The sequence below is a fragment of the Syngnathoides biaculeatus genome, chromosome 7, assembly GCF_019802595.1.
Source record: "Syngnathoides biaculeatus isolate LvHL_M chromosome 7, ASM1980259v1, whole genome shotgun sequence".
Taxonomy (NCBI): Eukaryota; Metazoa; Chordata; class Actinopteri; order Syngnathiformes; family Syngnathidae; genus Syngnathoides; species Syngnathoides biaculeatus.
Window position 1 is genome coordinate 2,591,818 of NC_084646.1, and position 22,524 is coordinate 2,614,341.

The 22,524-nt window shown below is 42.9% G+C and overlaps 1 protein-coding gene across 1 annotated transcript in view; it reads right to left on the reverse strand.

Moving 5' to 3' along the window:
* The window catches only part of fgf22 (fibroblast growth factor 22), a 40,805-nt gene that overhangs the window by 4,120 nt on the left and 14,161 nt on the right, over window positions 1–22,524 (reverse strand). Inside the window, exon 2 of the mRNA XM_061824048.1 lies at window positions 3,075–3,178. Within this exon, the coding sequence (XP_061680032.1) occupies window positions 3,075–3,178 (104 nt within the window). The remainder of the gene's footprint in view (window positions 1–3,074; window positions 3,179–22,524) is intronic.

Below are 22,524 nucleotides of genomic sequence, written 5' to 3' on the forward strand. Positions count from 1 at the left end.
GTGATGAAAGTTTCATTGGAAGCTATATCGGAAGTTGAGCGAATAATTGTTTACATCGGAGAGAACTGCATCCGGATTCCACGTCAAACCTACGCTTTTTCGCCGTCAGTTCATGCTACATGTGGATGCTCCGGAAATGTATAAATCTTTAGGATTATCTTCCGAAAAACAAAGGATGGCAGTGGTATAAGTACAGCTTGTCAGCTGCCAACTTTGACGGATGCCCTTTACGTGGGAAAGACGCCCAACACAACTTTGCTGTCGGAAAATCTACTCCCCCGTGCAGGGCAGAGGCAAAAGATTCGCCAGGAATGTTTTTCTAAATTCAAGTGGCTCAAATTGAGGGACTCGAATTTTTTCTGCCAATGGTGTATTGACAGTGGAAGAAGAAATGTTCTGACACAAATCATCGATGGCGCTAGACGGTGAATTTCACACAGCGAATTGTAACCAGGTGAATTGTTAACATTGAAAAGTTACACTGAAATACAATTATTGAAAATGTGATCACTTCACATTTCAAATTCAAATCCTGGTGGCACTAATGTACTTCCATAGTTGGCTTATTATTTGTGTTAAGAACATACTCTATGTGGTTAATTCCAAAAAAGTGATCTATGTTTTTAATCCGATATTTTAAAGGACACATCTAAGGGTCCTGGTTATGCTTCCATTCAAAGCTCGTAAATCAATCTACTTGCATGCGAAATCCATTTTCCATGTTCAACTAAAGTGAAATGCTTTTAGTCCGTTACCCCCCTGCCATAATGGTTTGGCCAACTTGGCTGGTTAGTCTGTATTTGTGAGTGCCTGGCCATGAGTTTTAAACACCTGAAAGTGGATCGACTCTCCCTGTACAGTACATATAAATCGATTTTCACGTTATTATTTTAACACAACAATTTTTAACGTTTTTTTTTTTTTATGAAAAAAGTTTGTACTTTCTGAAAAATAGAATGTGCAGAATTTTTACAGAATACCTCACACCCTGGCCTCAGCTCAATTAGATGCAGGTTGCGTCGTCCACATGAAAATATAAATGCCACAACCCGCATAGATGCCTTATTTTGTCCTTTTCAATATAGTGGGCTCAGACTAAATACATATTTGTCTACAACTTCAGAACAGGTTTCCAAAGAAAACTTACCAATGTTCTTTATCGAGTCTGTGGCCTTTTTAAGACCTTTGAATGGTGGATTTAAGGCTCAAGTTTCATTTTTAAGGATTTAGGGCCTTGATTTTGGGTAATAAAAAGGTCTTACCTTTTTATAAGGCTACTTTGATGGAATTTAAAACCTGTCCTTTGCTAAACACAACCACTAACAACTCTCACTCAGCTGAATAAAATGCTCTTTCTTTACCTGATAAAATGCAGCAGTGTTAACTTTGCTTGAGCGGTAATTCGCATAAATAGATGATAGTTGAAGAGTGATAAGGGAAATTTTAATACAGTGAGAGTTTTTTTTTTTTTTGTCTTTGAGAGAGATACAAGAGTATACATTGTCATTCTGCTAGTTGCCTTTGTCCACTTGAATTTGTGAACGGGAACCCAACAATATGCAACATTTTTATGATTTCATGATTTCCTATACCATGTTATTTTCATGACTCCAACCAAATATATGGCAGTTGTATTATCCACTTGTAAAACTGAATGCCAAAACCCAGCTAGACACCTGATCCTTTCCTTCATAAAAATAAAACATTTTGATGGTACATTTCCTCAAAATGTTGGCTCCCCTCAAATATACTATGCTAATATACTAAATGGAATTATTCCATTGCATTCATCTACTTTAAAAAAGAAATACACCACCCCAAAAAGATGCCTCCTTTTTTTCCTATGCATTGTTTTTCTTGTACAGTGAGTGTAGACTAATTGGAATTTTTTATAATTCTCAAGAAAGACTTTCTAAAGAAAACTTTGCAGTGTCTGTGGCCATTTTAAGACCTTTAAACAGCGGATTTAAGTCTCAAGTTAGATTTTTCCCATTAGGCTTTAAGGCCTTTATTTTAGATAATAAAATGTAAAACCTTTTTTCGTTTTTCAAAAAATATTTATGGCCTGTCCTTTGCTAAATTTGAACACTAATAACTTTGACTCAGTGCAGCAAGTTGCTCCTTTACTGCATAATAAAATCCAATGCAGTCATCCATCCATTTTCCAAGCTTCTTATGCTCACGAGGGTCACAGGAGTGCTGGAGCATATCCCAGCTGTCAACGGACAGGAGGCGGGGTACACCCTGAGCTGGTTACCAGCCTATCCACTCAGTCAATTAATTTACCTGATTAGGTAGCATAAGGAGAAGTAAACGTTGTGCTCTTTGCCAGAAAAGCAAGATGGTCAGCAGTGTTGCTCCGCTTGAAAAATTAAAAGGCGCACCCCAAATAGACGTATATTTTTTGGCCGAATGAAAAACAAAATGTGCAACATTTTTTATAGCATGTAGTATTTTCTCATACCTATGCTAAAATAGTCACCAATAGTACCGTATTTTCCGCACTATAAGGCACACCTAATAGCCTTTAATTTTCTCAAAAGCCGACGATGCGCATTATAATTCGTCTGGTACATGGACCGATATTGAGTCTTTAGTGCAGCTCCATCTAAGGGATGCATAACGTAACCCCAGCCTCTGTTGTAGCATCTATTCTATGCCATTTATAATCTGGTGCGCTTTATAATGCAGTGCACTTTATATATGGGAAAAGTTTTAAAATATGCCATTCATTGGAAGTGCGCCTTATAGTGCGAAAAATACGGTAATTGTATATTTCATTTGAAAAAATAAAGAAATAAATGGGTAAACAGATAGATAAATAAATAAATACATATATAAATCAATAAATAAGCACCGCACCACCAATCATTGTTAATTATTGTGTCCTCATTTTTTTTTAATCCACTGAAATGGCACATTTAAGATTTAGGTATCATTTTTAAAATTCATTAAAGCCTTTATTTTGGAAAATCCATTGTTTTGACAATGCACGTATACCCCGGTCAAGACAAATCTCGGATGTCTCCCGAGATTTACCTCCTCCTCTAAAAGTTGGCGGGTTGTATACGCACCGATCCGAAGAGCGTGCCTTTCTTGGACATGGCTAAGTACAGCCCGGTGCTGACAGACTTGATAGCAACAACTCCCACACTGACAGATCGGATTTCCATCAGACCTGGAAAATAAAAGAAGGAACAAGAGTCGCAGTTAGCTTTTTTTTTTTTTTTTGGGAGTTTGTGTGATCCTCATCAAAAGCCCTCATTCAATCAATGGGATGCCAGATGCTCTTTGGCCAATGCAAGAGCGAGAGCACACATACACACAAAGCTTTTATACAACGCACGTTGAATTAGATCCCATTGCTAAACCGGGGTGATTCTCATGGAATTGTTTGCAGGGGTGGGGGGTCTGTTAAAAGCCTTATGACTGCAGGTGGGGTGCCGCATCCCGACGATGCCCGCAGTTGTTTAAAGACGGCCACAAAAAAAAAAAAAAAGCGTCTGGTTCAACCTCTCGAGTGCTCGTGCTCACGCCGAGAATAAGCTGGCAAGTTTGCGGGCTAATCGTTTCCTCTGGGCACTGGCTTGCAAACGAGTCCCATGTGGATCACACTTGATCTGGCTTTTGTCTGCATGCAAAAAAAAAAAAAAAGGAAATAAAATAAAGGCGAAAAACCATCACAAATATTGTGGGTTTGACCTGAAAATTAACATGAATAGGAGCTAATAATTACTGCATGAAAAATCTTTTGCCGACTTTTTTTCCCAGCTTGATTCGATCACAAGAGCATGAGCAAGAGTGCTACGGCTGGTCACGCGTGCTGAAAATTTTCAGACTCCAAAAAAATAACAAGCCCCGAAAATATAAAATTGGGTCATTTAGAAGTCAATCACCGCTAAATAATTAGTAAGTAAAGACGGCAATGGTGGTTGGACAGATGCTCCACCACAAAAAAAAAAAAAAAAGAGTGCAAACAGCGGCTTTTGCATGACCACAAAACAGAGAAACATTTGAGGGCTGACTCAATAAATAAAACTGACCTGCTGTGAAAAACACATGCCACAGGTCTTTACTACTGTGTATAGATATAAAGAAGGATTTAAAGAGTGGCAAAATCCATGTCAGTGAGGAAAAATTAAAAGTTAACCTAATCCTGAAATGGAAATATCTTAGTACGGGCTGCTACATGTGATCAGGTGATGAAGCCTTTGTCCTTATAACTTGGTGAAGCTGCATGTGGCTCAATTGGCTGGCAAAGTGTTTTATAAGTCCTCTGTTCCGATTGTTCGTCCATCCATTTTGTATATCGCGTATCCTCTTCAGGGTCATGTGACACTGGAGCCTATCCCAGTTGACTTTGGGTAAAATCTTCTCAAAACACTATTAAATGAGAGAGGTTTAACATAACCTATTGGATACATTGTTACTCCAAACCACCGGAATTTCCCTTTAACTACCATGAAGTCTGGAAAGAATATTCAAAAATAAAGTAGTATTTCAAGAAAAGAATCTGCTTCTCCCATCGCGGCGAACGTCCACCCGTTCCGTTTTCAGTGTTTCATGTCTGCTGGGTGAGCTCATACAACAGACAAGTACAAAGAGTCCAAAGCAAGACGACAACGTAAACAAATACATTGAGTTCCTGTTGAGTGTCTTTGGTCTCTGCTAGCCCCAGCTGCACGAGACCAGGGAATACCCCATTAGTTTATCCAGATAGGCATCCAGCTGCACCCCTATCATTCCTCCGCTGGCCCTAATCCTCTCACTTAACACTTTAATGGCGGCACTCCTGTTTTTTGGGTTTTTTTTTTTTTTGCTTTATGAGCTGTGTTTACAAACACCGGGTGTGCTCTGGTGGCACCTGGAGCGTGCAAGTGACTCGTAAGCAATTAGCCGAGGCCCAACTGGCGATAGGAGCGCTGCAAGGATTTATGGGGGATTAGTCCGGGCCAATGAAAACCGCTGGTGCCTGAAAGTGCTGCCAGCAGTAATTGCTGCTTGGACGTCCTGGCACAGTAGGAGTGTTGGAAGCATGTTTGTCGTAATCTTTACTTTGCAAAAGCTTTGATATTTCCTCTTTTATATCAACCGGTTTAACACATGACTAAAATGTCAATAAAAATCTGCATTGTTTAAGGAGCAAGTCAAAGTAAAGTAACTGTAAAGTGTGATCATATCATCATATCAATTATAACTTTTAGGATTCACATTCACTCCTAATGTGAATACATGGAAAAATACCAGAATTTTTTTCTTTTTTTTTTTGGGGGGGGGGATTCTTTCAATTTAAAATAGTAAAGTTAGACAATGTAATTAATACTTTGTAAATTATTAATAAACAAGCTACTCAGGTGTTTGCTATTTGCTTTGGGGATTGCCGAATCTTATTGAATGAATAATAGTAAAGTTAGACAATGTAATAAATACTTTGTAAATTATTAATAAACAAGCTACTCACGTGTTTGTTATTTGCTTTGGCGATTGCCATAATCTTATTGAATGAATAATGGCAATATATTAATTTTTTTATACAATAATAAACTTAAAACCCTTCATGAGGGTCTGGTTATTGGTGAGAGTAAATATTCATGACAGTGGACCCTTGCTATTGTCATGTCTGAGCCATACTGCGTATAATGATAACCCAGCATGTACAAAATGTATATAATGTAAAGAATAATGAAAATTATGTTCATTTATCTTTGCCGTTGGATGTCTATGCGAAAAGAAGGGTGAGTGACAAGCAAAAAGGCATTGTGGGTGAAGGAGGAGTAGCCAAATGTTTAACAGCTGAGAGAAAACATACATACAGATGTATGGGCGCACACAAATTAGTTCTCGGGGCCCATGGTGAAGAAAGATGAATAAACTTGCAAAAAAAACAAACGAAAAAGTTGTACTTTTCCAGTGTGCGCGAGCTTGTGACAGCATTAGCGTGATTCGGTGACAGTGTCCAAGGGAAACGACAAGGATCGTTGATAAAGATCGACATCCCTCCTAGCCAATGGAAAGCCAGGAAAATGCTACAGCGATAGCCATTGGGAGAGCAGCTCTATCGCATCTCACAAACCAAGATACAGGATGCTAGCAATCGGTGGAATTTGGGGGCTTCGCATCGAGCGTCTATTTTTTCCTTTCGGACCCTGAATTTTCCTTCATAACTTGAGACAATATTTGTAACCTGAATTTTTCGTTACTAGAAATGTTCATAAGTAGAGGTACCACTGTACAACTGTACACATACTATAAATCTCTAACTTTTTCCATATTTTTTTTTCCCAAAGTAGAGTTTTGCTGGACAGCAAACAGACGACTTTATCTAAATTGGACTATTATGTTTATTATACGTCTCTATGGGGGCGCCTCTTCCTTAATCCTCTATTAATCCTGTTTTTGAAGTGTGGGATGAGGGTAATTCTAACCCTAAAAACATGTTTAGTACGTTATTAAAGGGTATAAGTAAGAGAGAAGTGTCCTCGAGCTTGTGGTTTATGGCTTATGGCATTTTTCTTCCCAAGAGTCCACAAGCTAACGGCACAAATGCAAGTCTTTTAAATTATATCAAAAGAAGAAACACTGGAGTCCAATTAGCTGTTTGCTCTTTAGTGGCATTGGAGAGTGAAGGGCCCTTCTTCAGCGTGTTCTGCTATGCAAGTATCAACCGATGGCCCCATTGAGCTCGTGAAAAAAGGTGCTTTTGGCTTCCCACTTGCAATTGGGGAGATCTCTTAACCTTTGACATGTTTTGGCTAGGACTGTCAATAAGCTCAAGCTGCCATTACAAGCAAATCCCGCGCTATACATGTCCAGTCAACTGTGGACTCACCATTTATTTTCCTTCTGTGGGAATTTTTAAGTCTTTTTTTTTTTAAATTTAATACTCTTTCTTTTCCTTCCATCCCCCATTTCTTGGATGTTAGCCCATCGTCAGATCATTCAAGCCTTTTCTGACCTTGGAAAGGGGGGGGGGTGCAGAGAGGAAAGCAAATGAAACTCTCATGGGGTTCCTTCTCTTTTGTCCTGCTCATGCTGAAGCGGGGAGAGGAGGATGGAGGGCGCAAAAGAGTACACGGCGAAGGTGCTGCTTTTAAGGTGGGCGGTGGGGTTTGGAGCGGGGGGTCTTTGTTACTCACCTGAGAGGTAAAGACAAGATCTTATTAAGCTAAGTTCTGAATAGAGCACGCAAAGTGTGGAAGAATAGCAGAAAATAGTCACACACATTTTCCCTCCTACTTTTCTTTTTGTCCCCTCGCCGGCTCTTTAATTTATCGGGTTGCCCCCTTGAGCAGCCCTCTATGGCTCAGTGCTCGACCACAGCCGAGCCTGGGAATCTCGGAGTTCCCGCTGTGCGCCTGTGCTTGATTGACACACCTTTTCAATTATTTCACAGTTTGCTTGCTTTTTAAACGAAGAGGGCCCTGTTGTTTTTTTCCCCCGTCTTTCCCTTTTGCACTCCTTTACAAAATAGCAGCTTTTCATGTCGGGTCCGGGCTGCCGGGCCTAATGGCTGTGACCAGCACCTTTGATCAGCCGTGACCCCCTCCGAGGGTCTGGTAGTGGGCGAAGTGGGCCGCCTGTGTATATCTGCCTACACAAAGGCGGTAGGGCTCCGTATTGCTTTAAACACCTTGAGAGATTACCATGGGAACAGGTGCCGCAGTGGAAGGCCTGCACAGGTGGCGCAGGACGGGAACTGCACGTTAACCCTTGACTGGACTCAAGATTTACAAGAAAATGTCTGAGCATGAGCATGTTTTCGGATCTCGGATTAGGAACTGTAATTCAACAGAGCTGGCTGACATGTGAGTGGATAAGATCAGATTTGGTTTCTTAATTGCTATTGTCTTATTTTGTCGCTCCAAGTAACTGAAAACAATTGTGTATTTATATTGTCATGCGATAGCTCATGTTTCAGAAGACCTATATGCTTGTCGTGAAAATGAAATATGATATAATAATTTTGGGGTTGCGCCAGGAAGGGCATCCGGCGTAAAAACTGTGCCAAACAAATATGAGCGTTCACCTGAGATGTTACGCTGTGGTGACCCCTAATGGGACAAGCCGAAAGAAACGGGCTTACTTTTTTTTTTTTATCTTAAAGTATATGTATGTTTATTTTAAATGAACAGCATATATTTCGTTCATAATTGGTAAAGTTTCATTAATCTCTGTTGTCTGATTTTGGAACCCACTTCTGCTCCGGGGTTGCGCAAATACTTAGTCATTGACTACTGTAAGGTTTGACATGCATAGTAGGTCCTGTTCAATGTAATACACAGGGCAAATGGGGGGTGGGAGGGACTGTGGGGTGCAACATTCCAGTACGCCAAGATGGCGATCAATCACCAACAGCCGGTTGTGTCGTCAGCTCCATGGGGAGAGGATTGTCATTAGGTTGTCGTAGGTAAACGCCTTACAATTTTGTTGGTTGAAACGATTGGAAAATGGAGGAAATATTAAGTAATTTGGTAAAGTCACTTAAGAGTAGACCACACTTTTTCCGAGGAAAATATGCCAACAGATTAGTTGAGGAAAAAGTGGCAGTTGTCATCAGACAGCAAAAATGTTATTTGCTGACTGTCTTTAGCTGTTACGAATCAGACCATGGTCTCACCCGATTATTCATTTAATTTACTTGGCATACACACCCAAGAATTTTTGATTGTAAATACTCAGAGATGCTAACTGTTCCACTTTGACCGTACTTTGTGACAAGCTGTTGCCATGTGTTCCGTGGTTACGGGAAAGTTGAAAATAGTCCACAATCTGGAGAGGACAAGACAACATGCCCGGTAGGTTTGCCAGCAAGTGAGTGACGGTCACACACCTAGACTCTTACGTATCTCATCAAGTGATTGGCTTAAATAATATTTGGAGTCAACCATGCAATTTTTAATGTCATCAAGTTTTCCTTTATGCAAAAATACTGGTGTCAAGCCAACAGGTCTGCAGCTAAAGTAGCTGGCTAGCTACTTGCTGCTAGTGTGGCTACCACGCAGCTCCTCTCAGTCATTAATCACCGTCTCCTTAGCGACCAAGAAGGTACAATTCTAAGTTCATTAAAGGATTAATTAATTAAGAAGACTGATAAACCATGTTAAAGTAGAGAGAAAATAAAATACACAACCATACAGAGGAAAGTCCTCTTCTTCTTCCTTTCGACTTGTCCCGTTAGGGGTCGCCACAGCGTGTCATCTTTTTCCATCCAAGCCTATCTCCTGCATCTTCCTCTCTCACACCAACTGCCCTCATGTCTTCCCTCACAACATCCATCTCAACACTGAAAAAATGAGAGACTCAACCATAATTGCCACTTGGCATGTGATCTCGATGCCCTCAATATTGTTACATTCAAAGGACGTCACATTGTCAGCATTTATCTGAAGAAACACGAGGAGCAATTTCCCACTGATGTTATTCAAAATATTGGAGACGCAACAGTGGCATGCGTCACTTCTGGGATTCCCCATGTTTGATTGTCGCAGTCGTCATGCGATAACTTATCAAATCTAGTTCAAGAAGTTAGGTTATGGTCTGAGGCTGTTTTCAAAATGTCAAAGCTAACGTCATTGCCCCTACCGTTAATATTGATTGCTAGCTGTCACATGAAGTATGGTCTCATGCACTGGTAGTCTGATATGTCTACAGCGTGGCATGTGATTGTGTGTCATTGGTGATATGTTCTGTGATATGAAAACTGGAGAAAACACACGAAGGCATGGGGAGGACATACAAAATCCACACAGGCGAGGTCTTATTTGAGCCCAGATCCGCAAAACTGTGAAGCAGTTGTTCTAACCAGGGCCTTCCCAGTTACTTAAAGGGAAATTCCAATGGTTTAGAATAACAATGTATCCAATAGGTCATGTAATATGTACTCTATCTTGATAACGTGATGTTAAATTCTCTCATTTAATGGTGTTTTGAGAAGATTTTTATTGACAATTTTCAGGTGCGCCGCCATTTTCGCGAGTCACATGAACTACGTGCGCGGATGTAACGTGTTACGTGCCGTTCCAAACGGTCGATTACACGGGACACCATGATACCCAGCGCTGATTTCTCTGATTTATCCTCATCTGATGAAGAAATAGCGCTATCGGTTGATCGGGAAGATGGAGGAATACTGCCGTAGTGTTTTTAACCTGTGGCTGTAAATAATGTTGAATATTTGGATGGTTCTTCGGGCGGAATGACGCGGAGTCAGACGAGTGCGCGCCGCTGAGCGGCAGAGCTGTGAGCTCGCTCCCCGGCGAGCGCACCTGAAATTTCGCAATTGTCAATAAAAATCTTCTCAAAACAATATAAAATGAGTGAGGATTGAACATCACATTATCAAATTAGAGGACATATTACGTGACCTATTGGATACATTGTTACTCCAAACCACCGGAACTTTCCTTTAACAGATAATTTAAAAAAATAACCATGTCTAATGAAAGACATGCATATCCTTAAGACAAATACAGAACATTTTAAGTGAGTATTACATCATTGCTTCTTGCAGATAATATGGTTCTGTTGGCGTCATCAAGCCGCTATATTCAACTCTCACACACTCTCTCAAATCTGAAATTATGGTCATCATTTGGAAAAGTGTGATGTGCCCTCTCCAGGTCAGGGACGAGACCCTTTTCCAAGTGGAGGAGTTTGAGTATCTTGAGGTCTTGTTCATGAGTGAAAGAAGAATGAAGCGGGGGATGGACATGTGGATTAGTGCGGTGTCTGCAGTGATGCAGACTATCTGTCTGTTGTGGTGAAGAAGGAGCTGAGTCCAAAGACGGAAGTCTTGATTTACAATTATGTCGATTTACATTCACCTCCTCACCTATGGTCATGGGCTGTGGGTCGTGACCACAAGAGCAAGATCGCAGATACAAGTGGATGAAATTAGTTTGCTCTGAAGGTTGTCCAGGCTTTCCCTTGGACAAATGGAGTCAAGCTCGGTCATCATGGAGGGGCTCCTCCTAGAGCTGCTGCTCTTCTGCATAAAGAGGAGCCAGATGAAGCGGTTCGGGGATTTGGTTAAGGTGCCTTCTGGACGCCTGCCTTGTGAGGTGTTCCAGGCACAGCCCAGTGGGAGGAGGCCCTTAGGATGACCTGCGACTATGTCTCTTAGCTGGGCTGGGAATGTTTTAGGATCCACCCAGAAAAACTGGATGAAGTGGCTGGGGAGAGGGAAGTCTGGCATTCTCTGCTCAAGCTCGTGGACTCAAGACCTGCCTCAGATAAATCAAAGAAAATAGATGGATGGATGACTGGATAGATAAGAAATTGAATGATAACAGCTAGCATTCAACATTGGAGTAAATGCTGACATTTTTTTGTATTAATATGTATACATTGACTTTACTATATAGTAAGTTTCTTTCGGCTTGTCCCGTTAGGGTCACCACAGCATGTCATCTCAATACGTACTATAAAAAACTCTTTTTAAATGTTAAAATGGTGCATTTCCAGCTGCACGTCTTCCATATTTATGTTGCGTTTCAGCACAACTTGACATTTTTTTTTTATTGAATGTGAAAAATTCAAACACACCACTCCCTATTTTTTTCAAAAATATTTTTCTACTCAATGATCATTGAAAATGTGATGGACAAGCATCTTGAGAGGCAACTGGTGTTTTCCTATGCAAGGTATTTTTCAGAAATCTGCAATGACGTGTCTTGCCAAACTGATAGTTACAGTATGACTGCGACATTTTGTGTGTGTGGTCACATTCAGTGAAGAGCAGCTATCAAACTGTTCTGCTGTGAATATTTGTTTGTAATTGTGGAAATGGTGCCACGACAGGGCAGAGCGTGCCATTTTGAGTGTGTGTGTGTCGTGTGTAATGCAATGAGTGCACCTACCAGAGTCTTTGCGACAGAGCAGCTGTCAGTCTAGACCTCCCTCCCTCCTTCTCTTTATACTGTACCTGCCTTCCTGTCTCCCATCTGCCAGCCTATACCCTCACATCAGTCTTCCCTTAACTCCTTCCTTTCTCCAGGAAAACCAGCCTACCGCTCTCCCTCCCTAACTTCACTCACTCCGTGGCCGTGCTTCACACCTATGGATTCCCGCAGGGTGTCAGTATGATTTATTAATTCCCGAGCAACAGCTGTGAGGCATGCCGTTAAGGGAGCGATCCGACGCACTTCTGCCCAAAGAACCTGAAACCGATACTGTCTACATTTGCGTGTTTGTTCAGACTTGACAGGTTTGCTTCGGTTTGACTTTTGCATCGCTGTACAGGATGAGAAGATGTTGTATGCGTGACAAAAGGATAGCTATTTAAAGATATACAATTTTAATCCTGTGAGGGATATGTATTCAGGTATCTGGATTCCTGTCCACCCATCAAATTTGAAATGAAACAATTAATTTGATCATGTGTGGCTTTGTCAGAGAATGTATCTTTAGACAAGCCGTTCAGATCTTGGCTTGACAGTTATATAACATCCACCCGTCAATCAATTTTTTGTAATGCTTTTCAGGCTAATTTAAATCATACCGACCTATCTGGAATCCCCACCCAGAATGACTCAGCAGATATGCAGACAAGGATCCGTTTTTCCTTTTTCACAAGTGGGGGGCGGATTACACGAAACTACTTATCATGTGAAAGCCAAAAGAATGGCAGAAATGGAGTGTTGTTGGATGCAAAGATAAGCGTTATCAGCACTGACCTCTGACAACACAGCGCTCACATTCACTTCTGTCGTAACCACAGCAAATGAAACTTGTATTTTGAGCTATCTGTAGGCACTACCTTCAAACAAAAAGAAGCGCAATGTCACAAACTAGCCATTCAGTAATTTCGTATCTTTGTGGCAATCTGGTTCTTCATTGACAACTGCAGTGTGATTTTTGTGGTTCAATAAAAAAAATAATGCATTGCAGCTTTGGTGCCCAATACGTCGTCAAATCGTGAGGCAGTGTGTGGCCGAGTTACCCCCAACCCCTACAAAAAAAAGACATCATCCTATCATCCATCTCATCGCTTGATTCAGGTATGGCCAATAGATTGATCGCACGCGTCGATTGATTGACAGTTGCTTTTACCAATCCTGGGCTTTTATGAAATGTCCCTATAAAGCTGTGTTCTAGCAAGCTGGTGTCCAATTTACCATCAGTCTCTTGCTCCACGCCAGTCCCGGTGATGCACCCCCACCCCCACCCTTAATCAGTCGATCACAGAGCCTGGTAGCTTGAAAAGTAGATCTTAGGACAAAAAAAGTGAGGGCATTACAGTAGACTGCATGGAAAGCCTCAAAACCTGATACAAGATCGCAGTTTTGTTTTTCTTCATTGCAGCGCTTTGGTAGCTATAGATATATAGATATAGATCTCCGAGTCTGAGTCACCAACTAACTTTTCTCATGACAGTACCCTTCAGCTGTGTCGCCTGCTATGCACCAGAATGAATTTGTGGAACAATCCATGTCCGTGTCGCCTTCTCGCTACCGTGAAATTTGATCTATCAAGAAAAACAGCATATTGAGGGATTGTATAACAGCATTCTTTTAGAATTGCATGGCGGGCAGAAATTAATGTTTTGGTGTGCTGTATGTGGCTGAGAGCTCAGTGTGCCTGTAAGTAACTCGACTCTAAAATCCTGGACAGTTACAGGTCCATCACCTGTGCTCATCCATTCATCCATACATTTTCCGTGCCACAGATCTCACCTGGGTTCCAGGCGTGCTGGAGCCTATCCGAGCTAGCTTTGGGCAAGAGGCGAGGTACACCCTGAACATAGAAACAAACAACCATTCACACTTAATGGCAATGAAGAGTCTTCAATTAATATTCATATTTTTGGGAACTGGGAGGAATCCGGAGTACCGGGATAAAAACCCACATTGGGAGAACATGCAAACTGCACACAGACGAGTCCGGATTTGTGACACACATGTGCTAACCACTCTTCCACCGTGCCGCCCTCGCTCTATGTGCTCATGTTTGCTTTAATCAAATCATATTCGGAGAGGGAAGTAGAACCAGGACTATTTGTGCGCTTCATTTTTGCCTCTTTTATTCTCACACACTTGAGCTTTTGCAGACGCAAACACGCTGTCACTGAAGACATCACTCCGTACACACGCTGGGCGGTCATTCAGCCGTGACTTTATACAATGTCGTCCCTCGATGTTTTCCCTCGAGGATGTACAGTGTGTGCCGGAGTAACGTTGCCTGCATGTCACGTGTGACCCAACTCGTTAAAAAACATATATATTTTGGGGTGATTATCCCTAGGGAATAGGAAGTGGCCAACTAGTTGTGCACAACGAAGGTTCTTTATTCATTTCTGCGTGTCCTATCATGGTGAATATGCATGCAGGATTCTGTGTCAAATAGATACACTGATAGCGGGTGGTGACATTTTATAACTCTTTGATGTAATCAAACTCTGGGCCCACTAAAATTCACGGATATTTCCTAAATCTAGTGCATTTTTCAGTTTGTGAAAGCTCCCTGAAAGGGAATTTAGGCATGAGAAAGATTTCAACGGGATCCTGGCATCCGTCCTTGAACAAATTATATGCCGAAATATAATAATATTAATGATATCCAACCATCCATTTTCTGTTTTGCTTATCCTCATGTGGGTTCCAGGTGAGATGAAGCCTATTTCAGATGAATTTGGCCAAGAGGCAGGGTGCACTCTTGACAGGTTGCAACCCAGTGGTAGGGCACCGTAGACCAGTGAGGCCTGGGAGGGATCTCAAACTCAAGGCCCGTGGCCACAGCCGGCCTGACAAATTATTTTTGACAAGATTTTCAAAATCCATCTTTGTCTGTACAGGTAGAAGAGATGTTTGCCTGATAAAAGGATAGATATTTAAAGATATACATTTTTAATTCAGTGAGGGGGAAAAGCAGCTCGCCTGCAGCCTTCTTCCCCCGTGCCAACGAGGGGTCATTAAGGATGAGGAGCGACAACCTTCTCAACAAATCCCGGCTCTTTTGAGCCTGTGAAAGCGACACATGGTGGGGATCTGCTGAAAGCCGACTCCCGTCCCCTTGTTGGCCGTAGCGCCGGCCGCAAGAGGTGACATTCTCCCACACATACAATCCACAGGCCCGTCCTCCTCTTTCAGGACTCTTCAGGCCCCTGTGTCCCCCCCCCCCCACCATCCCTTTTCAAACGGCAGTGCTTGGGAGAAAGACTCCACGGATTAGCCCCGGCCAGGTTCTTTCAAAGGCCATTAGAGCAAATTACAGGTATCTCGTTACCAGAGTGCTGGGACAGGCCAGGTGAGGGGCGCAGAGGCCACGCAGTGGAGCAGGGGTCAGCTTGGGACAAAAAGACGAGGCCACTCTGGGCCCCACTCTATCTGAGGGTCTGCCCTGCTTCACAAACTGCTAGACCAGCATCCATGAATGGCTCACTTGATGGGACCTCAGAGACATTGTCTCACCACTGTAACTTTAGCCTTTTTTTTCCCCCCTATAGTAGCCCCCCGATAGACACACACATACACCTCCTTCTGGCCGACCTCTTTTTTCTCGTCTTCTGATCGACGTGGGCATGAAAAACAAGGAGTAAACCACTGTAAAAACAACTAGAATAGCATTTCGTAGAGCTTTGCCTAGGCCAAACAATCTGAGTTGAAAGTTTAAAAAAAAATGAGATTTTTCGTTACTGACCAATGCCCCAACTATTCTATAACTCCAATTTTGATAGCATTTTCAGATTGTTCTGACATATGTGTTCAGAAAAATTCAGGTGGAATCTAAGTGCACAAATATCCCTAGCACATGTCATCGCTTCCGTTGCAATTACATTGATCATCTATGATCCGGACCTCAATGTAAGCCGTAATGGCAACCACACGTGCGCTGTCAATGTCTCATTACGAGACTGATGTTGTTGATAAAAAAAAATGGTGGAGATGGCCACAGGGAGTTCCGTATCCTGTCATTTTCTTTAACATCTCACATACACACATGCAAGCACACGGACATTTATTGGCCACACACACACCCTATCCCCAACCGGTGGATGACAATCTAGTGGAGGAGCTGCGGAAGTGTTTCATTAGCCAATTACCGCTGTAGATAAGGCCTGCGTTCCCACAGTCCACAGGGCCTTGGGTCAAATGTGACCAATTACCCACCCCCATTCCCCTTGCAGGACAGATTATTGTGTCTGATTTACCCCAGTCAGACAGACTGACCCAGTACTCCGCAATCCACATCTGGAGAGGTCTGAGTGGACTGGAAGTGTGTGTGCGTGTGTGTGTGTGTGTAGTGGTTGGGGGGGGGGGTTGATGTTGTCTGTGTGTGTTTGCACTAAAATAACGGAGGGTACATTTTGAGCAAGGGTGGGCAACCTACAATACATTTGGGTGTGTGTGTCCGCATTTGAGCCAGCACACTGCTATTCTAACAACAGCAATGGGCGTTTTTGCACCCACACACCTGTCCCAACTTGAAAGGTATACCAATAAGGGAGTTATTGCAAGTATGTAGAGGTTGAAGGAAGTTGTAGAGCAACAAGAATGAGATTTATTGCACTGATAAATTTCTGCCAGTAGGGAGGAGCCTTTGAATTTCTTCAGACAGATGTCTGGTTAAGCTATGACAATAGCGAAAAGGTCAAGTGTCATCCCTATAAACATTCTAAAATAGACATTGTAATGAAATATCATATGACATTATTCAGTTCTGTACGAAAAAATAAATATGAGCGGAAAGTGCGTCATCCATGCGCAAAGTTGCAGAAGTGTCACTCGACATCCAAGTGGTTGCCATATTGGCTCCATTTTCTGTCCGTGACGTCACCCCGGACGTTCGCCATTGAAAATACACTGTGGCCCCTACTGTACACATCCCTTCTGGCACGGAATCTCTTTTTGAAGAAGAGAACATCTCACAACTGAGTGAAGTTCCTGGGGCGATATTACCCTATTGTTTCGAGCCATATTTAGATGATGTGCGGATCACGCCTCCCCGTCCGATCCACTTCCATCGCGGAGATGAGCCATCGCAGCCAACAAGGCCGGCAGCCGACAAGGCTTTACGGCGTTGTTGTCGCAGGCGCCTGAGTGCGCCATTGCCGGCAGCATTGTTCATAGCCGCCGCCGGCATTGTTCACAGCTGCCACCGTCCCTGATGAACAACCCGCCAGGCCGGGTTGCTTTACGGCGTGGTCGTCGCACACGTCTGAGTACGGCATTGCCGGCAGCGTTGTTCATAGCCGCCACCGTCCGCGAGCCCGACGCGGCAGCCGTCCGACGCGCACATCGACACATTTAGCACCCCTGTCATGCGTATGCGGATCTTTTGTTACGTTATGAGAGACAGATTACGTGGTCCGCCCCAAACTATAATTTTTTTTAGTAGCTGTATACACACCTACCTGTCGTTTGGGACCCACGAAGCTCTCGTCCTTTGCACCTGTGCAATCTATTTTTTACGATGAACTGGGTCTCTTGCAAACTTATGAAGTTTGTGTTCGAGTGTTCGAGCAATATCCAGCAATGCAACAAAATGGCATTTTGGCTAACATGAAGGAACAACGAGCTACCTTCCCGGAATAATAATAATAACATACTAAAAATCATCCATTTCATGACACTTGACCTTGAAGTTTGTCTCCTTTCAAATGAAAGAACCACAACATGCACCGTCCAACTCTGAGAGTTTGTGCCTCTGATCCAGATACAGCTATGTGACCTCTAACTGCTAGAAAAACTATTTATTATTCATTGAATATTTTAAAATATTTAGGCTTAGATTGAAGATACATTTCTTCATCAAGGTTCCTTCAACTGCATGTCACGTGACTACTTTTTCTGGTGAATGCCATCAAACCAGAGTGAGTAGAGCTGTGGCTGTCATGTGGAGTGGAGCAGAGGAAATATTGCTACTGCTACTAATAACCACAAAATTGCGAACCCTCTCAGCTCATTTAGTTCAGCAATATGGGAGCGTTTTAACTGCCTTGTCGAGGACAGAGATGGAAATGATCTCGATCTAAGACAAGATCCAGACTATTTGCTAAGTGCTCCAAAGCATTACCCCAAGTCACGGGCGACATGTCAAACATGTTGATCCACCTTCGCAGACACCATCCGGAAATTGATTTAAAAGCGGGGACATGGAAGAAAACACATGCACAATCTACTCTGGCAAATGCGTTTATTAATGTTAATCAATTGGGTGAACCTTGGAGTATGGGAAAGGCCTCAAGAATGCTTGGCCAAAGAATAGTGATGAAGAAACAATGTCAACGTCAAAAATATTGAGCCCACCTACGCTGATTGCTGGAATAATTTATTGTATTGCTGCATCATAGATTTTTGTACGGCCCTCGCACGACTTCATAAACGCTGAACCGGGCCTTGATTTAAAGGTGGAAAGACTGTTAGTCAAACACGAACCATGCCGGTATTTACCCCCTCATCAAGTGGTAATTAGCCCACACGTCCTGTCTGTCCTGCTGAACGCCAGCCCCCCACCCCCTTCAAGATGTGATTGTACTTAACGGAACATCAATCAGTTCTTTAAGGAACCTCTGGGAAGCCCCTGTGATGATCAAACTCTAAATTTACAAGCATGTGGAGGGGCCTTGGGGGAGGTACTAGAGGACAACCTGAGGAAGAAGGGGGTCACAATGATGGATAGCGGGGGTGAAAAAGGTTAACGAAGTCCAAGAGTGTGCGCCTGTGTGGTACCAATCTCCCGACTAAAGAGGCCTTTTCTTTAATCAGGGAGGGGGTACGGGCAGAGCAAAGTGCCTCCAAATCATGCATTACATCCATAACAAGCCAGAGGCCGCCTATCAAAGGCTTCACAGATAGTTAAGAGCAGATCTGCCCGCTGAGAGCTTTGTGACTCACGCGGCTTCTGCAGTTTCCTGCACTTTGCTGCCCTGGGAATGGTGGCCAGGATGGTGCAATCCACATTAGTCTGAGGTCATTCCCCCCGTGCCACTAAATTGCTGAAAGCTGGCGTGCCGCTGCTGTGTCTACGGCTGTTTTTCGTTGGCGGTGCAGCCCAGACTCGGGATGCGGGAACGTAATCAGACAAAAAGAAACGGCTTGTTTACGCTTTCAGGGCCTGGCGTTTATAGGATTCTCCTGGACTCTTCTCCTGGAGTAAATTACTGTATGTCAGCAGCTCCTTTTGACGCTGCGCGCACTTTTCCATCTTTTTTCCTGTGTCGCTGGTCTGGATAAACGGCACTCACACGGAAGGGTGGAACAAATTCAAACCGGACATGGCGGGACAGCACCTGTGCATATGGGAGTTCCAGGGACCGTAGTGTGAACTTAAACACTCCACAACCACTTCTCACATGCTATTGTGTTGAAAGCGATGATTACACTGTATAGACCCCACACCACCATAAAAAATTGCAACCAGCCTTCTTTCAACTTTCAGGGCATAATTCTTTCAGTCAAAAACAGATCTCTATTGATTTGTTGTTATTGATTTTGATTTGATGGATGATTTGCCATGAGATGTGACTTTAATTTGTTCAGTGACCACACTCAAATCATCTTTCCCTGTTGAAATGAATGGAAATGGCATGAATCCATTCCAGCCTGTGCTGGGCGATAATAAAACAAGAGCTACATACTGTGGTTTCAAAATGACTTTTTCTTGATAAACACATGCAACGTAGACAATAACTTTAAAGGGAAAATCCAGTGCTTTGCATGAACAGTTTATCCAATAGGTCATTTAATATGTACCCTATTTTGACAATGTGATGTTTAATCCTCTCTCATTTAATAATGTTTTGAGAAGGTTTTTATCGACAATTACGAATTTTCGAGAGTCACATGACCTACGTGCACGGATGTGACGTGTACGGTGCCTCAACGAAGGCTCGAATACATGGGACACCATTTATGCCCATTGCGGATTTCTCGTATTTATCCTCATCTGACGAAGAAATAGCAGTATCGGTTAATCGGGAAGACAGAGGAATACTTCCATACAGATTTGAACCTGTGGCTGTAATTAATGTTGAATATTCGGATGGTTCTTCAGGCGGAATGACACGGAGTCTGACTACTCGGAGGCCTACGCGCGAGATACGTGCGTGAACAAAGGCCTCCGGGATCTCCTGGCCAGCAGCCACGGATGGTTCTTCGGACGGGAATGACGCGGAGTCTGATGAGCGAGCTCCGGCGGCGGGCTGCGAGCCGAGCTTCCAGGCGGCGGAGGCCGTTAGCTGAGCTTCGGCGGAGGCCTTTAGCCGAGCTTCGGTAGGTAAGTCTCGCAAATGTGACTCGCAAAATTGGCAGCGCCCCTGAAAATTTGTAATTGTTGATAAAAATCCTCTCAAAACACTATTAAATGAAAGAGGATTTAACATCACATTGTCAAAATAGGGTACATATTACATGACCTATTGGATACACTTTTCGTGCCAAGCACTGGATTTCCCCTTTAAGAGACTGCTTTCATCCATGTTTAGCATGTCAAGTTAATAGAACCACGCCATGTTAGGTTGACCCATGCAGCACTTTAGCAGCAAGATGCAACAGTCACTAATGTCATGTTTGTAGATTGCTGCGGTGGGACAGTCTAAATTGGAATTGGAGAACTTGAAAGCTTTTTTTTTCCACAAAGGTGATATAAACACAAACTGAAAAATTATATATATATATATATCACAGCTATTTAAAATTACTACAATGGACCAATCACAAGGGATGAGCACAGTGGCTTTCTCCACGCAAAAACTTTTTTTTACGTGTGCGTGGGGCAAGGTGCGTAGAGGTGCTACGCGGGGCAATGCGAGGTCACAATGAGGGCGTCGGCGGCTGTATGACCGCAGGAGTATCAAGTGGCCTTTACAGTTTTTGTTTTACCTTGGACTCTCAACTCTTGATTCACAAATTCATGACAGCTGTTCCAAGAATCGACTTGATTTAAAAATGTATTTTAACCAGAGTTAATTGAGGTCATTTATTGTTTGGTATGCTGACCTTGCCTCACTATTTCATTGCTGATTTGATCAGTGCCAGCAGAGCAACTGTATTGATCTCTGTAATTTGTGACCAATCTGCTTTAAACCTGTAAGGATTATTGCGTTGTCAAATGAAGAATCCCTTTGATTTTGTGCTTGATATAAAATGGCTGCGGTATCTGAACAAAGTTCTGATCAAAGTTCCCTCTTCACCTCTCTTGTAAGTTTTGCACTTCAACGTTCCAGGCTCAATGTCAACGTGAGAATTTGTTTTTTTTTTCTTCTCTCTTCTGGCTCTCCACATCACTGCCACCTTGAAGCATATGTGCTGTGCTCAGGTGTGTTCCAGTGAGTGAGCACAGACACGACATATGCTCCGTGGCCTTCGAGCGGCCCGCATTTACACTATTCAAATGAGACGTGCACGCAGGGGAGGTGACAGAAAGCCCGCGAGCAAGTTTGGGGCTCTGTCACAACTGTCACTTGCTCCGCTGGCCAGACGGCCTTGACCCCCATCCCACCCACTGCGGGAACAGAGGACAGATGAGATAGAGAGCAGGAGAGAGGCAATGTTTAAAAATAAAAAATAAAGTACTGACCGACACAAAGAAATAACCCGTTTGATGAATATTTAAAAGTGGAGGGGTGCCTTCACAAAGTTAATAAGGCTCAGGTTTGATTGTCAGAGGTATCCATTTGGATCACAAAATGAAATTCATCCATTTTCTTGGCCTGTTATCCTCACGAGGGTTGCAGGAGTGCTGGAGCCTATGCCAGCTGTCTAGGGGCAGGAGGCGGGGTACACCCTGAACTGGTTGCCAGCCAATTGCAGGGCACACAGAAACAAACGTCCGCACTCACAATCACACCAAGGGGCAATTTAGTGTCCAATTAATGTTGCATGTTTTTGGGATGTGTGAGAAAACCGGAGTGTCCGGAGAAAACCCACGCAGACATGGGGGGAACATGCAAACTCCACACAGGCGGGTCCGGGATTGAACCCGGGACTTCAGAACTGTGAGGCCAACGCTTTACCAGCTCATCCACTGTGCCGCCTCAAAATGAAATCAAATGACAAAAAGTAAATGTCAGTCTTTGGGGTGGCTTACAGACATTAGCTAACAGTTAATGCGTTGTTTGTCCAAATCTCATTTAGGGCAAGCTATTAGTGATTGTGGTCAGCTCATGATATTCACTGGTAGATATGATTTTTTTGTTGTGTATGTACCACTGTGTTTCATTGTTATGTAATAAAAAGGTTTTCTTGTATTATGTTGTCGCTAAATGCCAATGGGTTGTGCTACACAGGCCAAAAAAATTAAGAAATGTAATTTATTTTTAGTAATTGTATAATGGGGATAAGTATTAATTTTCTTTATTAAAAATCCCAGGAGACATTTCTCAAAATGCACCATTATTATCTTTGTTTAGTCAACACACTTATGTTGGGTCGCACAAGCGGGTGAAGTGCCAGGTGGGTGTGTGTCTGTTTCGAGAGAAGTTGGTGTCACATTTCAATTGAGATGCACAATTGGCAACATGACTCTCAGTCATTATGAATGAGGCATCCAAACAAAGATGGCTGACTATCCCAGTGCAACACTTAG